At 44.4% G+C, this 17,327-nt stretch overlaps 1 protein-coding gene across 1 annotated transcript in view; it reads right to left on the bottom strand.

Moving 5' to 3' along the window:
* The window catches only part of tns1b (tensin 1b), a 215,572-nt gene that overhangs the window by 63,690 nt on the left and 134,555 nt on the right, over positions 1 to 17,327 (bottom strand). The window contains exons 6-13 of the mRNA XM_070437656.1: positions 16,935 to 16,984; positions 11,187 to 11,358; positions 10,857 to 11,030; positions 9,146 to 9,210; positions 7,315 to 7,398; positions 6,669 to 6,797; positions 6,419 to 6,487; positions 4,036 to 4,111 (exon numbers count right to left, since the gene is read on the bottom strand). Of these exons, the coding sequence (XP_070293757.1) occupies positions 4,036 to 4,111; positions 6,419 to 6,487; positions 6,669 to 6,797; positions 7,315 to 7,398; positions 9,146 to 9,210; positions 10,857 to 11,030; positions 11,187 to 11,358; positions 16,935 to 16,984 (819 nt within the window). The remainder of the gene's footprint in view (positions 1 to 4,035; positions 4,112 to 6,418; positions 6,488 to 6,668; positions 6,798 to 7,314; positions 7,399 to 9,145; positions 9,211 to 10,856; positions 11,031 to 11,186; positions 11,359 to 16,934; positions 16,985 to 17,327) is intronic.

The following is a 17,327-nucleotide window of genomic DNA, read 5'->3' as shown; positions in this document are numbered from 1 at the left end:
AAACCCATTTCATGAAGCTCCCAACAAACAGTTCTTATGCTAATGTTGCTTCCAGAGTAGTAAGTGTTGCAACCGAGTACATATGGAATGCATTTCCAACAGTCTTGAGGGAGTTCCCACATTTGCTGAGCACTTGCTGGCTGCTTTTCCTTCACTCTGCGGTCCAATTAATCCCAAACCATCTCCATTGGGATGAGGTCAGGTGATTGTGGAGGCCAGGTCATCTGATGCAGCACTCCATCACTCTCTTTCTTGGTCAAATAGACCTTACACAGCTTGAAGGTGTATTTTGGGTCATTGTCCTGTTGAAAAATAAATGATATTCTCACAAAGCCCAAACCAGATGGGATGGCGTATCGCTGCAGAATGCTGTGGTAGCCATGCTGGTTAAGTGTGCATTTAATTCTAAATAAATCACTGACAGTGTCACCAGCAAAGCACCACCATACCATCACACCACCTCCTCCATGCTTCACAGTGGGAACCACACATGAGATCATCTGTTCATCTACTCTGCGTCTCACAAAGACACAGTGGTTGGAACCAAAAATCAAAGATTTGGATTCATCAGACCAAAGGACAGATTTCCACAGATAGAATGTCCATTGCTAGTGTTTTTTGGCCCACTTAAGTCACTTCTTATTATTGGTGTCCTTTAGTAGTGGTTTCTTTGCAGCAATTCGACCATGAAGTCTTGATTCACACAGTCTCCTCTGAACAGTTGCTGTCGAGATTTATCTGTTACTTGAACACTATGAAGCATTTATTTGGGCTGCAATCTGAGGTGCAGTTAACTCTAATGAATTTTTCATCTGCAGCAGAGGTAACTCTGGGTCTTCCTTTCCTGTGGCGGTCCTCATGAGAGCAAGTTTCATTTTGTCGCTTGATGGTTTTTGAAATTTTCCAGATTTACTGACCTTCATGTCTTTAAGTAATGATGAAATGTTGTTTCTCTTTGCTTACTTGAGCTGTTCTTATCAAGAGTGTGCAAAGCTGTCATCAGGGCAAAGGGTGTCTACTTTGAAGAATCTCAAATATAAAATATATTTTGATTTGTTTAACACTTTTTGGTTACTACATGATTCCATGTGTGTTTTTTCATAGTTTTGATGTCATCACCATTATTCTACAATGTGTAAAATAGTAAAAATAAAGAAAAACCCTGGAATGAGTAGGTGTGTCCAAACGTTTGACTGGTATAGTATGTATATATGTATTTATATATATATAATTTATTTTAAGTAAAATGTTTTGGTATTTTTTATTAATTGATGTGTTCCACACAGAGCACAATGCACAAAAACCTGCTCCTGAGTCCGTCTACATGACTACAGATGAAAAAAAGTAAAGTAATAAAGCAGAAAAGTTTTTTAAGTCAATGTTATATTCACAGGCATCAGCATCCATTAGTGTTCCATTAGTTAGCAGATACAATATACGCTTTAGCTGAAGCATCTGCTAAAGTATCTGTTTTGGGGCCAAGTGGTGTTGCCTACTGTAAGTGCTGCTTTCAAATTGCTTTGACACAAATGATGTCACCAATGTGCATGCCAAATCAATCGGTGCCTTATAGAACAGGCAACTAAAGCTATATGCTTTCTGTCTGTGCTAAAGACACATTTCCATGGACTCGTAAGCAACATTTACAATAAAGTATTCTTATTCTTGCCTTAAAACTTGAGTGCAATAGAACTATAATATTTCCAGCATGGTCTTGAAGAGGAAGTAAGTCATTTTTACATGCTAGCAATTTGAAAGCAGCACTTACAGTAGGCAACATCACTTGGCCCCAAAACAGATACTTTAGCAGATGCTTCAGCTAAAACGTACATTGTATCTGCTAACTAATGGAACACTAATGGATGCTGATGCCTGTGAATATAACATTGACTGAAAACACTTTTCTGGTTTATTACTTAACTTTTTTTCATCTGTAGTCATGTAGACGGACTCAGGAGCAGGTTTTCATGCATTGTGTTTTTTGTGTGGAACACATCAATTAATAAAAATCATATTACTTAAAAAACAAATATATATATATATATATACACTGCTCAAAAAAATAAAGGGAACACTTAAACAACACAATGTAACTCCAAGTCAATCACACTTCTGTGAAATCAAAACTGTCCACTTAGGAAGCAACACTGATTGACAATACATTTCACATGCTGTTGTGCAAATGGAATAGACAAAAGGTGAAAATTATAGGCAATTAGCAAGACACCCCCAATAAAGGAGTGGTTCTGCAGGGTGTGACACAGACCACTTCTCAGTTCCTATGCTTCCTGGCTGATGTTTTGGTCACTTTTGAATGCTGGCGGTGCTTTCACTCTAGTGGTAGCATGAGACGGAGTCTACAACCCACACAAGTGGCTCAGGTAGTGCAGCTCATCCAGGATGGCACATCAATGCGAGCTGTGGCAAGAAGGTTTGCTGTGTCTGTCAGCATAGTGTCCAGAGCATGGAGGCGCTACCAGGAGACAGGCCAGTACATCAGGAGACGTGGAGGAGGCCGTAGGAGGGCAACAACCCAGCAGCAGGACCGCTACCTCCGCCTGTGCAAGGAGGAGCACTGCCAGAGCCCTTGCAAAATGACCTCCAGCAGGCCACAAATGTGCATGTGTCTGCTCAAACGGTCAGAAACAGACTCCATGAGGGTGGTATGAGGGCCCGACGTCCACAGGTGGGGTTGTGCTTACAGCCCAACACCGTGCAGGACGTTTGGCATTTGCCAGAGAACACCAAGATTGGCAAATTCGCCACTGGTGCCTGTGCTCTTCACAGATGAAAGCAGGTTCACACTGAGCACATTGAGCACATGTGACAGACGGTGACAGAGTCTGGAGACGCCGTGGAGAACGTTCTGCTGCCTGCAACATCCCCTTTAGCATGACGGTTTGGCGGTGGGTCAGTCATAGTGTGGGTGGCATTTCTTTGTGGGGCCGCACAGCCCTCCAGGTACCGAGATGAGATCCTCAGACCCCTTGTGAGCCATATATGCTGACACATGCACATTTGTGGCCTGCTGGAGGTCATTTTGCAGGGCTCTGGCAGTGCTCCTCCTTGCACAAAGGCGGAGGTAGCGGTCCTGCTGCTGGTTGTTGCCCTCCTACAGCCTCCTCCACGTCTCCTGATGTACTGGCCTGTCTCCTGGTAGCGCCTCCATGCTCTGGACACTACGCTGACAGACACAGCAAACCTTCTTGCACAGCTCGCATTGATGTGCCATCCTGGATGAGCTGCACTACCTGAGCCACTTGTGTGGGTTGTAGACTCCGTCTCATGCTACCACTAGAGTGAAAGCACCGCCAGCATTCAAGTGGACCAAAACATCAGCCAGGAAGCATAGGAACTGAGAAGTGGTCTGTGGTCACCACCTGCAGAACCACTCCTTTATTGGGGGTGTCTTGCTAATTGCCTATAATTTTCACCTTTTGTCTATTCCATTTGCACAACAGCATGTGAAATGTATTGTCAATCAGTGTTGCTTCCTAAGTGGACAGTTTGATTTCACAGAAGTGTGATTGACTTGGAGTTACATTGTGTTGTTTAAGTGTTCTCTTTATTTTTTTGAGCATATATATAAATATACACATACATACATACACTACCGTTCAAAAGTTTGGGGTCACTTAGAAATGTTCTTGTTTTTGAAATAAAAAGCTAATTTTATGTTCATTAAAATAACATCAAATTGATCAGAAATACAGTGTAGACATTGTTACAGCCTGCATATTGTGTGCTATAGGGGGTAGTGGGCACATGCCAACTGTCCTTGCCTCTAGTTTTTACAGCATTGCTGCTTTCATGAATGGGGCCGATTAAAGCATTAGGGACAATCATACTGTATTTGGACATAATGTAAAGTATTTGGACTCAATGTGGTTAAAATAAATTGCATTCACCAACAGAGGTCAATCCACTATCCTCTCATTTGAGGGGGTGAATACCTTACCATAATAAACCTGCCCCAAATCCATGTACAGTAGTACACTTCTCCATGTCACTCAGTGAAGAGCTGATGGTCCTTACCAGAATGTCCCCCTTCAGCAGCAGGCCAGGCTCAATAGTGATGCAGATGCTGGTCTGGCTGTCTCCCTGGACATTACTGTGAACACACACAGAGAGCAAAAGAAGGGTTACTCTTGTTAACACAACATCACACCACATGATGCACATCATCATGGTACAATTTAAAGGCAATGCTACCAAATACTAATTGAGTGTATGTAAACTTCTGGGAATGTGATGAAATAAATAAAAGCTGAAATAAATCATTATCTCTACTATTATTCTGACATTTCACATTCTTAAAATAAAGTGGTGATCCTAACTGACCTAAGAAAGGKWTTTTTTACTCGGATTAAATGTCAGGAATTGTGAAAAACATTTTAAATGTATTTGGCTAAGGTGTATGTAAACTTCCGACTTCAACTGTATGTCTCTTTTATTTGTAGGAATACTTGGGAAAATATTTCTTAYATTAAACACGTTTTGCTGAATTCCTGGTGATTTTACAATCTTTTTTTTTTAACCAAAAACCTAAATGTGCCTGTTGCTGTCCCCTGACCTACACACGCACGTATGCACACACCACAGGAGGTTGGTGGCACCTTAATTGGGGAGGACGGACTCRTGGTAATGGCCAAAGAAAAATTTGTGGAATGGTATCAAATACATCAAAACACATGGTTTCCATGCATGACGTCCTCCCCTCAGCAGTCTCCACTGGCACACACACACACACCAGATATACAGTACATGGATATACTATACATGGACATATAAGCAAAACAACGTTTTATCAATACATAGTCTAGGAAGGAAGGACATGTAAAGTGGAGGGGACCATGTAAGGAGTGCCACCCGGAGTGCCCTCATTTGTCCTGCCATCTGTGGGCATGCCCTCCTGTATGCTCAAACATCTGCACAAAGCTGTATAATTCATCATTTCCTGCCCGGGCCTGGGTATCTGTAGGGGTCCTTCAGCAAGGCCCTGGGGTGTCCACACACATCCAAGTCTGCTTATTTCACTGGCTCCTCCAGTTACTAATAACACTACTACTGACCATAACACCAGGCTGGAACATCTGGGGCTGGGGAACTAGAGACTTGGGCTGGGGAACTAGACGGCTGGAGCTGGGAAACTAGAGACGGGCTGGGGAACTAGAGACTGGGCTGGGAAACTAGAGACTGGGGCTGGGGAACTAGAGACTGGGGCTGGGGAACTAGAGATTGGGGCTGGGGAACTAGAGACTGGGGCTGGGGAACTAGAGACGGTGGCGGGAATGAGAACTGGGGGGGGAACTAAGACTGGGGCTGGGGAACTAGAGCTGGGGGGCTGGGGCAACTAGAGGACTGGGCTGGGAAACTAGAGACCTGGGCTGGGGAACTAGAGACTGGGGCGGGAACTAGAATGGCTGGGGAACTAAGACGGGGCTGGGAACTAGAGACTGGGGCTGGGAACTAGAGACTGGGCTGGGGAACTAGAGCTGGAGACTCGGGAACTAGAGACTGGGGCTGGGGAACTAAAGATGGGCTGGGGAACTAGGAGCTGGGGGCTGGGGACTAGAGGACTGGGGCTGGGGACTAGGGACTGCGGAAGCTGGGGAACTAGAGACTGGGGCTGGGACTAGAGACCGGGGCTGGGAACTAGAGACTGGGGCTGGGGAACTAGAGACTGGGCTGGGGCTGGGGATGACTAGAGACTGGGCGGGACTAGAGACTGGGGCTGGGACTAGAGACTGGCTGGGAACTAGAGACTGGGGCTGGGAAACTAGATGATGGGGCTGGGGAACTAGAGACTGGGGCTGGAACTAGAACTGGGTGGGGAAACTAGAGACTGGGGTTGGAACTAGAGACTGGGGCTGGGGGAACTATGAGACTGGGGCTGGGGGAACTAGAGACTGGGCTGGGTGAACTAGAGACTGGGGCTGGAACTGAGAGGGACTGGGGCTGGGAAACTAGAGACTGGGGCTGGGAAACTAGAGACTGGGCCGCTGGGGGAAAACTAGAGACTGGGCTGGGAACTAGAAGACTGGAGGGCTGGAAACTAGAGATGGGGCTGAGAAACTAGAGACTGGGCGGAACTAGAGAGTACTGATAACGTGTTGGCAAGGCTTTCACAATGGCATTTACATACCGGGGGGTAGAATGGTGTGTGTGTGTGGTGTGTAATGTCTGATATTATTTACCATTGGAGCCATTGTAAGGCCTGCACGTACCCAGGCATTGGCCAGTGTTGTAGTGAGTGACGAATACGAGAGACTCGAAGGTGTGTGTGTGTGTGTGTGTGTGGTGTGTGTGTGTGATGTGTGTGTGTGTGTGGTGTGTGTGTGTGTGGTGTGTGTCTGTGTGTGTGTGCTGTGTGTGTGGTGCTGTGTGTGTGTGTGTTGTGCGTTAGTTGTTACTATACTCGATCCCAGATGTGTAGACTGGCTGCATGGCTTGTAATGATTCTTGCCCGGAAACGGCCGGGTGCATGCTCATGGCAAGAAATAAGCCACCACTCACCCAGAACAAGTTAGCACAGTTAACAGAACTCACAAACGCCCAAGGTGTGTGCTGCTAGCTTGCCATTGTGTGTAAGCTGTCGATCACCTTCAGCGTGTGGTCCAGTGCTGTGTGTGAGTGTCGTTCGTGTGTGGTGTTGTGTGTGTGTCAACTTTTCACCTCCTTTGGCACCATCAGAAGTTGGGCGATGTCCGTTGCATTGGTGACGTGGTTGACAGGAACAGGGTTTGTTGTTGATCTTGATATGTCCTGAAAGAAGACCACTGAAGTACTGTACATACCTGAGAGAGAAAGAAACAGAGACAGAAACACAGAGACAGAGACAGAGAGAGAGACACAGAGACAGAGACAGAGACAGAGACACAGAGAGAGAGAGAGAGAGAGAGAGAGAGATAATTCAGGATTTCAATGTTTTGTTAACAGAGGAATCAGCATGCCATTGGTGTAGACTGGACAGTGTGTGCATGGAAACATGTCAAGTAGATAAATGGAGATTCTATCTCTAGTTATGACCTTTGCAAAGAAAACAGCAGACGCTTACATCATACTCATTCACTTATGACTTTCAGTCTACAGATGGATCTCGACAAATTAGGATGCAAAAAGAAGGAGGCCTCCGTTGCCCCTCTAAAAAAGACAACAAATCGAAAGAAAGAGTAGGAGAGTGGTTGAGACAACAAGGTGAACTTAAACCCACTAAGATTGGGGCGAAACTCATAAAGAGAAAATTAAACAGGAAATGGTAGTTGGGTCAAAGAGGTAGTAGAGGGGTCAGACAGGAAGTGGAGGGAAACTGACCTCTTCTGAGATGGCTGACCCACAGGAAGTACTTTGTCTTCATAGAACCTCTTCATGGCAAACCTGTCCAGGGCCTGATCAGCACTAAGCAAACAGAGACAAACATCTGGTCAGCACCCGTACCCTGCCTACCGCTCAGTCATATCTTCACACCTCTTCAAAGGACTCTATTTTGATCATGTTAAAAAAAAGAGAATGTGACCCAAATACAACCAATAGCAGATTGAAGGAAAAAAGCTGGTACTCTGAGAACATTGGACCTTTAAGTGAACTCACAGTGTTGTGTTTCTTTGTACTGTATGCCATTGATTGAATTAGGGCCTGCTTTGTGGAAGAAGTCCTGAACACTGGTGCACAGTTGGCACATGTTGGGTAGGGAGGGGGAATGTGATGATCAGCGGATAACATGAATCTTGTGACTCTTCATCATCTGTTGATTTGTTGACCGCCCTACTCTGCTCTACTTGACTTTTTTCTCTCTCACTCCCCTCTCTCTCTCTCTCTCTCTTCTCTCTCGCCTCTTTCTCGCACCCTCTCTCTCTCACCTCTTTCTCTCACCCTCTCTCTCGCCTCTTTCTCTCACCCTTCTCTCTCGCAACCTCTCTCTCGCACCCTCTCTCTTTCTCGGCACCCTCTCTCTCTCTCTTTCTCGCACCCTCTCTCTCTCTCTCTCTTTCTCACACCCTCTCTCTCTCTCTCTCTCTCTCTTTCTCTCTTCTCGCACCCTCTCTCTTCGACACCCTCTCTCTCACCGCAACTTCCTACACCGCTCTCTCTCTCTCTCTCCTCTCTCTCCACCCTTCTTTTCTCTCTCGCAATCTCTCTCGCACCTTCTCCCGCACCCTTTCTTCACAATTTCCCTCCTCTCTCATGACCCTCTCTCTCCACACCCTCTCTCCCTCCTCTACTCATTCTTCTCTCCATACTGTTCTCTTTCGTCTCAATCTTCGCACCCTCCTCTCGCACCCGCTTCTCGCACCCGGTTCTCGGCACGTCTTTCGCAACCCTCTCTCTTTTGTACCCTCTTCGCACCCTCTCTCTCTCCCGCCACCCTCTCTCATTCTCTTCGCACCCTCTTTTCTCGGCACCCTCTCTCTCTTTTCTCCACCCTCATCTCTCTCTTTCTCACACCCTCTCTCGCACCCTCTCTCTCGCACTCTCTTCTCTCGCACCCTCTTCTCTACACCTCTCTCGAACCCGCTCTCGCACAAGCTTTTGCATCTCTCTCTTTTTGTCTCTCTCTCTCTCTCCCCCGCACCCCTCGCTCTCCCCGCCACCCTTCTCCTCTCCACCCCTCTCTCTCCATCTCTCTCTCGCACCCTCTCTCTCCCCCGCATCCTCTCTCTCTCGCACCCTCTCTCTCTCTCATTCTTTCTCGCACTGTCTCTCTCAAATCTCGCACCCTCTCTCGCTCTTTCGTACCCTGTATATCTCTTGCAACTCTATATCTCTCTGCACCCTCTATTATCTCTCGCAACCGCTCCTCTCGTCTTTCTCTTCTCCCCCTCCCTCTCTCTCTCGACCTCTCAACCGTCTCCGCACCCTCTCTCTCTCCGTGACCCTCTTCTCTCTCACACCCTCTCTCTCTCGCACCCTCTCTCTCTCTCTCCACACCCTCTCTCTCTCTCTCAAGCACCGCTCTCTCTCTCCCGCAACCTTCTCCCGCATCCTCTCTCTCTCTCACACCCTCTCTCTCTCTCACACCCTCTCTCTCTCCCGCACCTTCTCCCGCATCCTCTCTCTCTCTCACACCCTCTCTCACTCTCGCACCCTCTCTCTCTCTACTCCCCCCACCTCTTTGGATGTCCCTAAGTCTGGGCTATGTGTTCACCTGGCTGATATGTTGCTGTAATGCATGTATGCTGCCACCACCACTCCTGTTCGCCCTCGGTTCCCCTGCAGAAAGAACATCAAATAAGGATTAGCAATCAGGAAGTATTGCTTTGATATATTGTCCATTCAGAAGATACAGTTGAARTTGAAGTTATTTCTTTCATCACATTCCCAGTGGGTCAGAAGTTTACATACACTCAATTGCCTTTAAATTGTTTAACTTGGGTCAAACGTTTCGGGTAGCTTCCCACAATAATTTGGTGGAATTTTGGCCCATTCCTCCTGACAGAGCTGGTGTAACTGAGTCAGGTTTGTAGGCCTCTTTGTTCGCACGCGCTTTTTCAGTTCAGCCCACAAATTTTCAATAGGAATGAGGTCAGGGCTTTGTGATGGCCACTCCAATACCTTGACTTTATGTATGCTTGCGGTCATTGTCCATTTGGAAGACCCATTTGCTACCAAGCTTTATTTAACTTCCTGACTGATGTCTTGAGATATTGCTTCAATATATCCACATCATTTCCCTCCTCATGATGCTATCTATTTTGTGAAGTACACCAGTCCCTCCTGCAGCAAAGAACCCCCACAACATGATGCTGCCACCCCCGTGCTTCACGGATGGGATGGTGTTCTTCGGCTTGCAAGCATCCCCCTTTTTCCTCCAAACATAACGATGGTCAATATGGCCACAGAGTTCTATTTTAGTTTCATCAGACCAGAGGACATTTCTCCAAAAAGTATGATCTTTGTCCCCATGTGCAGTTGCAAACCGTAGTCTGTTTTTTTAATGGCGGTTTTGGAGCAGTGGCTTCTTCCTTACTGAGCGGCCTTTCAGGTTATGTCGATATAGTACTCGTTTTACTGTGGATATAGATACTTTTGTACCTGTTTCCTCCAGCATCTTCACAAGGTCCTTTGCTGTTGTTCTGGAATTTATTTGCACTTTTCGCACCAACGTACGTTCATCTCTTGGAGACAGAATGTGTCTCCTTCCTTAGCGGTATGATGGCTGCGTGGTGCCATGGTGTTTATACTTGCGTACTATTGTTTGTACAGATGAGCGTGGTACCTTCAGGCATTTGGAAATTGCTCCCAAGGATGAACCAGACTTGTGGAGGTCCACAAATTTTTTCTGTGGTCTTGGCTGATTTCTTTTGATTTTCCCATGATGTCAAGCAAAGAGGCACTGAGTTTGAAGGTAGGCCTTGAAATACATCCACAGGTACACCTCCAATTGACTCAAATGATGTCAATTAGTCTATCAAAAGCTTCTAAAGCCATGACTTAATTTTCTGGAATTTTCCAAGCTGTTTAAAGGCACAGTCAACTTAGTGTAAGTACACTTCTGACACACTGGAATTGTGATACAGTGAATTATAAGTGAAATAATCTGTCTGTACACAATTGTTGGAAATATTACTTGTGTCATGCACAAAGTAGATGTTCTAACTGACTTGCCAAAACTATAGTTTGTTTACAAGAAATTTGTGGAATGGTTGAAAAACTAGTTTTAATGACTCCAACCTAAGTGTATGTAAACTTCCGACTTCAACTGTATATATTGGGAAGGAGACAATGGCCTGAGAACGCCATCTACTGTCTCAGAGCAGCATAAACAGTACAAAGCCCTGATAGGTATGTATGATAGCTGCAATGTTTCTCAATATGCTTTTGAAGGCTTTAGTTAGAGTACAGTATCACTATCTCACCTTGTTGTGTATCACCACCACATTGTGACTGTCTGCGCTCAGCCAGGTGTCCATGGCCTTACAGATACTGCAAATCTTATCCAGGGCAGGAGCGTGGTGGTCTGGCCAGCCAAAGTCCAACACCTTTGGGTTGAGCTGGTTGATGTCATACCGTTTCTCGCTGAGGTTGAAGAGCTGAAAAAGTTTAAACGTTTAAATATTTTCTTTGCCATTTCTTTCTTTTCTTTTTACTCTACTGCGAAACAAACACTTTGCCAGAGGGGACTGATCTCCTTTAAGCATTTGTAATGGTAGGGCAAGCTGATCCTTGATCAGTGGAGCGGCCCTTACTAGGTAGTTGTCTTGGTGTTTGGAGCGCAACATGGAGGCCACCTCGCGGAGGTTTGAGGCGTAGCTGGTCTCTTCCACGCAGCTGGGGAAGGAGACGGAGATGATCCGCTCGGTGATGTAGACCAGGTCCACCTCATAGCTCTCCTCCAGGGCCTGCAGCAGACTCACACTCCTGGGGTAGCGAGAGAGATAAAACTGTATTTTTTACACTTTCCACGGCAATAAAGCTTTGCAAATTAAAATACAGTAAGGGAGGCAGGGTAACGTCAATGTCAAGTCAATTTCAATGACAAGTTGAAAATAGTTGACTTAGAGTAGTTGACTTTTTCTGTGTGTATTGCATTGGTTTGGCAAAATTAGATTTTTCCTTCGATGCCAATAAAGTGTATTTAGAATGTAATACAGAAAGCGAGAGAGAACAGAGAAGTTCAAGATAAAGACAGAGAGAAAGAGACTGTCTGCTATGCAAAGGGCTATCCATAAAACCCACTATAACCCACTATCTGCAACTGACTGAATACCGGCCAGAGTCTGTTAAATCCCATTTCGTAAGGACATGACATCACTAAATCACTGTGGGGTCATGGTAGCCCCCAAACTCCAACAGCTGTCCAGTACATTAAACACACACACGCACAAAATGCAGTACATTAAACATGTATGTTTCGCTTGGGAACCGCTGGGATGAAAACAGAGGGGAAAGAGATTGATTCGAGGGATAAATAAAGCCTGATATGAAACTATTCCACATTCCGTGAGTGTGAGCCTCAGCAGACCAAACAAAACATTTTGGTCACTCGCGAAGAACGAGTTGGGGCAGAGCGACCACATGCCTTTTTCCCAATCTGATGTGTCCGGACTGCAATCAGGAGCAAGTGAAACTGACTGGGAGAGCATATGGCTCAGAGAGAGTGATTGAGCGTCTACTAGAAATATTTCCCACGTCTCAACTCTGGAATGCCGATTTGGAGGATATTGCTCATGTGTCTGCTACCGGGAAATACTGGTTTAACAGTGCAAACATGTTGTACATCTGGCACTATGAGAAACGACCTTATTAGTCAAAAGAAATACCAGACAAAGCAATATATCCAAAAGGTTCTCTACTAAACAAATATACTGCATGATTTGTCCTTTCTCACTCTCCCTACTCTTATTATGTGCTTCATACACTCTCTTATCTTACTACTTTCAGTCCCCCTCCCCCCATAGTCTCTCACTCTCTCTCCTACTCTCCTTGAGGGTGTACAGCTTATAGAGTTGCGGTTTGGGTCTCCTCCATGTGCACCAGCATGCACAGGGCTCCAATCTGCTTCTCATCAGCGCTGCCTTAGCTACAGACCAGACCGACAGCCTTCTTTCACTTTATCAGCCCAGCGCATATCTCGCTGCGCTCAATTACGCAGCTGCACTGATCGCATTTACGCATTTGAACAAACATAGCCGGTGAAAAATAGCTCTGCTATTGCCACTGCAGATAACACGTCCATGATAGACATCCTATATAGCGTGTGATGAGGAGAATGTGAGTGAATATGTGTGATAATAATTGTGTGTGTATGTTGCTTTGACGGTAATGTGGCGAGCCAGAGGGAGCACATGATTGGTTGATTTTGTTTCTCAATGTTTTATACAGCTGCATCATTATTAAAAACATCACTTCAGTTGTATCTTTGTCTTGTAGTATATGCTAGTAAAGCACAAAACTGACAACATATGTCATGCCAGGAAGAATCTTACACATAAGAGTAGGCTAGCTATATGTCTGCACAACAGCATGGCTAGGCTATTTCCAGGGCTTGCTGGTTAGCTAGGAGTTGTTCCCTTGGATAAAATTMTGTTTGCTGCATGCCTCTCTCACAATGCATTGCCTCATATTTGGAGCTCCGTAAAAATGTCTAACAAATGGTCTCGGAAATCTCAAAAAAGTACACAGCAGTGCTATATTACATTACTGCTTCACCCTATGATGTTAATGCTTTTTTTGGCAAGGAAACAAAAGAGTCCTGTATCCAAAATAAGCTCTGCACATTGATAGCTGCTACAGAGACAGACCAATAGGGTCTAATAAAATGGACACAAGCCTTGGTCGACATCCTTGGTGCGGTTAATGTGAAAAACGTATAGGCCCTGTCAGTAAAACATGGGACAAGACCTGCTATCCTACAGATGTCGGACCTTAATRTGACCCATTTCGTCGCAGGAGRAAAAAAGTCCTGCAGCAGGAGGATTTWAATGTTGATTTAACATTTAGACTCGACGCCAGGGGGCAGGTGGAAGCGGTGTTTGTAGCCTATACAATAATATAGACTGCAGATCCACTGGGCGTCAGTTCAAGTAGCCTATGTAGGCTACGTGCAGGCTACAGCGTGTCTCGTGTGAATTCTTATGTGGATTATAATAAATTGACAATATTTGTAGGGGGTAGACGTATTTTTCATTAGGATTATTATATATTTTTTTACATTAATTGTTTTATTATATGTTCAAGGCAAGCAAGAGGTTAAATAAATTCATGGTGCCTGTTTGTCCAGTAGGATACAGCTGCTGACAACTGAGCACATATGCCAGAGTGGGCATGGGTTCAAATCCAGTCTACTAATACCCTTAAACATTTTTGAGGAAGTAGTACTTTTGTAGTTACTGTCTGTGCACTGTACTTGTACTCTTACTGAAGTAATTTCTGATGGAAGTAACTTACTTTTTACTCCATTACAACTTACCAAATATGTCACTTTATTTACTTAGATTAATATTATTATATTGTTGCTGTCGGATTAAATCCTCCTAACCAAATGTTGTGATATATATTTATTTTCATTAACCAATATTATTGGTTTCCCTTTACGTCTGTACTGTATGAATGTTTCACAACCCCTTGACCAATAAAATGTATTCAAAATATCTTGTCATCAAAACTCTTCCAATCCATTGGCTCTCAACGTTGTCCGTCAAACACAGTGTTATCTCCGCCATGGCTCTTGAAGTGAGGCACATATTTTTGTCTTCATTTTTGTMCTCAGATTTTTTTTCTTGGGTTCTAAGCCAGACTCGATCAGAGGTAAGTCACACTTTAACTACCTTCCGCCTTTGTAATATATATTTCTGGAGTAAGATAAGTATTTCTAAGATATTGGTCTGCTGTTGAAATTGTGTTTTGAGGACAAGCGAATATCAAATGACTAGGTAGAATCTGACAGAAAAAGTTGAATCTCCTGTTTTTAGCTTCCCATACGATCTCTGTCCTGAGCACTCTGGAGCAGGTTTTCATCAAGGATCTCTCTGTACTTCATCAAGGATCTTCATCTTTCTCTCGATCTCGAATACTCTCCCAGTCCCTGCCGCTGAAAAACCTCTCCCCCAGCATGATGCTGCCACCACCATGCTTCACTGTAAGGATGGTGCCAGGCTTCCGCCAGACGTGACGCTTGGCATTCAGGCTAAAGAGTTCAATCTTGATTTTATCTGACCAGAGAATCTTGTTTCTCATGGTCTGAGAGTCCTTTAGGTGCCTTTTGGCAAACTCCAAGCGGGCCGTCATGTGCCTTTGACTGAGGAGTAGCTTCCATCTGGCMCCTCTACTATAAAGGCCTGATTGGTGGAGTGCTACAGAGATAGTTGTCCTTCTGGAAGGTTCTGTAATCTTCACAGAGGAACTCTGGAGCGCTGTCAGAGTGACCATCAGTTTCTTGGTCACCTCCCTGACCAAGGCCCTTCTCCCTCGATTGACCGGTGGCCAGCTCTAGGAAGAGTCTTGGTGGTTCCAATCTTCTTCCATTTAAGGCCTTTGCCTCGACACAATCCTGTCTCGGAGCTCTATGGACAATTCCTTCGACCTCATGGCTTGGTTTTTGCTCTGACATGCATTGTCAACTGTGGGACCTTATTTAGACAGGTGTGTGCCATTCCAAATCATGTCCAATCAATTGAATTTACCACAGGTGGACTCCAATCAAGTTTTATTTTTAATGCATTTGCAAAAATGTCTGAAAACCTGTTTCACTTTGTCATTATGGGGTATTGTGTGGAGATTGATGAAACAAAATTGATTTCATCCATTTTAGAATAAGGCTGTAACGTAAAACAATTTGGAAAAAGGGAAGGGGTCTGAATACTTTACAAATGCACTGTACTTGAAATGATATCGTTCTACAGTAGGTATATATCTGTCAATCAACTGATGGCCCAAATCAGCTCATCAATTTAGTCAGGGAAACACAAACAGTAGATTATTGAGTTTCACACCTTTCATTATGTGACTATTGATAGGCTAATGGGTAGCCTACAAAATGTAGCCTATAGGAATATAATTCATTAACAATGGGCCAATTACAACCATCGATGGTACTAGATTATCACCAACTGATGTCTCGTTAAACCATCAATATGCACTGGATTCACCCGCACAGCTGATCTCAATTGCAACCCTTATTGGTTACCTGTACCACTCCCTAAAAGGTGATGTCAGTGTTACGTTAGTAAGACATCAGTATACAATGACGAGATGCTCATGTCTCCGCCCTAACAATATGAATCATCCCAAAGGCAGGAAGGCAGGCGACAAGCTTAGGTCTGCATATTAAGCCCATGGAAACGGTTTGGGCTTATTTGGCAAGAATGACCCATCTCGCTTTGCCTCTTCCTCTCTGCCTTAGTCCTGCTCGAAACCAAAGTCTTTCAAGATACGTTCGTCCTCTTGTTGGTATTATCAACGGAACAATGTAGTTGAACAGACTAAGGGCGATTTGTCTATTTTACATGCATTCTGTACAATAGCAATTAAGTATTTCCTTGTTTACCACGGCAATCTACTGTGACACTGTATGAATGGAAACTAATATTGGCGTACTGTTATTTTATTTGTTTACTATTTACGTTATCTAAAAGTGTCTGGTATGCTAATTTCTTATCAAGAAAAATAAGAAATGACCCTTGCCTGTCCATATTTAAAATGTCTAACTACATCGAGTCAATTTGGACACTGCATTATTTGTGCCAGAAGTACTCGGGCCAGAATTGAACCCACACAAACACGCTAGGCCTACAGTATATGTGCGCGCTGAAGGCAGTGGCCCTAATTGCTAAACCACCCCAGGCCACAATTGAACTGAATTTTGACAGTTCATTCGTAACCTTACACTAGACACTTGTATGTCATAGCCTAGTTTAGACCAATAACTATCTTGTGTTGTTAAGCTATATAAAGCGATAGTTGTCGATGTGTATGGCTGAATGTCAGATACATTTTGTTCATTTGAATGTTGCAGTAATAGGACCTAGGCCTATTGCGAGCAAGAGAGAACATTCTTTTAAGATAGCGAGCCCTGATCCCAATGACTCGAATGCTCCCGAATGGAGAGAAAAAGAACTGTACATGTTTAGCCAATCACAAGGCTCACTTGAATTTCCTGATTCATCAGGAAAATTCTCCAAAACAAAAGAGTGATCAAATTAAGATCCGACATCTATACTGTGCGTGGGAGCGATTCAATGAGAAGGAAGGAGTGAGCCGTAAAACGAACTGCACGGAAAGATCCCTGAAGAGTGAGTCTACTTTCATATTTTCATTGCATCCCCCTTTTCATGGTTATTCATATTGGTGAAAGACAGGATTTAAACCGTTTCGAAGTCCCTGTGTGGGGACTTGGTTTCCTTGTTGGGGATGGCTCGGAGGGAGGGAGGGAGAGGAGAGGACAGGAGAAGAGAGAGGAGAACCTTGCAGAACACCATGTGATAAAAGGGTCTTACCTTGATGATCTGCGTCGAGACTCCATACTCTTTGTGGACTTTGTTGAACCCTGAAACAAAAGCAGACATAGAAGCCATGGGTCATTATAGCAAAAATTCTTAATAGGCAGACTTAAGAGTTAGGTATCAAACCCAACATACAGTTAAGCTGGTTGACAGCGAGAAAGACCAAGCACCCAAAATACCCTTGAACTCATAAATCACCAAAAGCATTTCTTTCGCACACATTATTTTGGTGTGTGAACACATGTTTTGGGGCAGATCCATGGGCAGTTATTATAATATACAACAAATGGTTATTTCCCGAAATGGAAATAACCACACAATAAAAGTGAGGAATACACACTAATGTTATCAATCATCATCCATTTCTTCAGTCTGGCTGAGGGTTTA

This window comes from Salvelinus sp. IW2-2015, linkage group LG36 (genome assembly GCF_002910315.2).
Source record: "Salvelinus sp. IW2-2015 linkage group LG36, ASM291031v2, whole genome shotgun sequence".
NCBI classification, from domain to species: domain Eukaryota; kingdom Metazoa; phylum Chordata; class Actinopteri; order Salmoniformes; family Salmonidae; genus Salvelinus; species Salvelinus sp. IW2-2015.
This window is presented reverse-complemented; position numbering and strand designations above follow the sequence as displayed.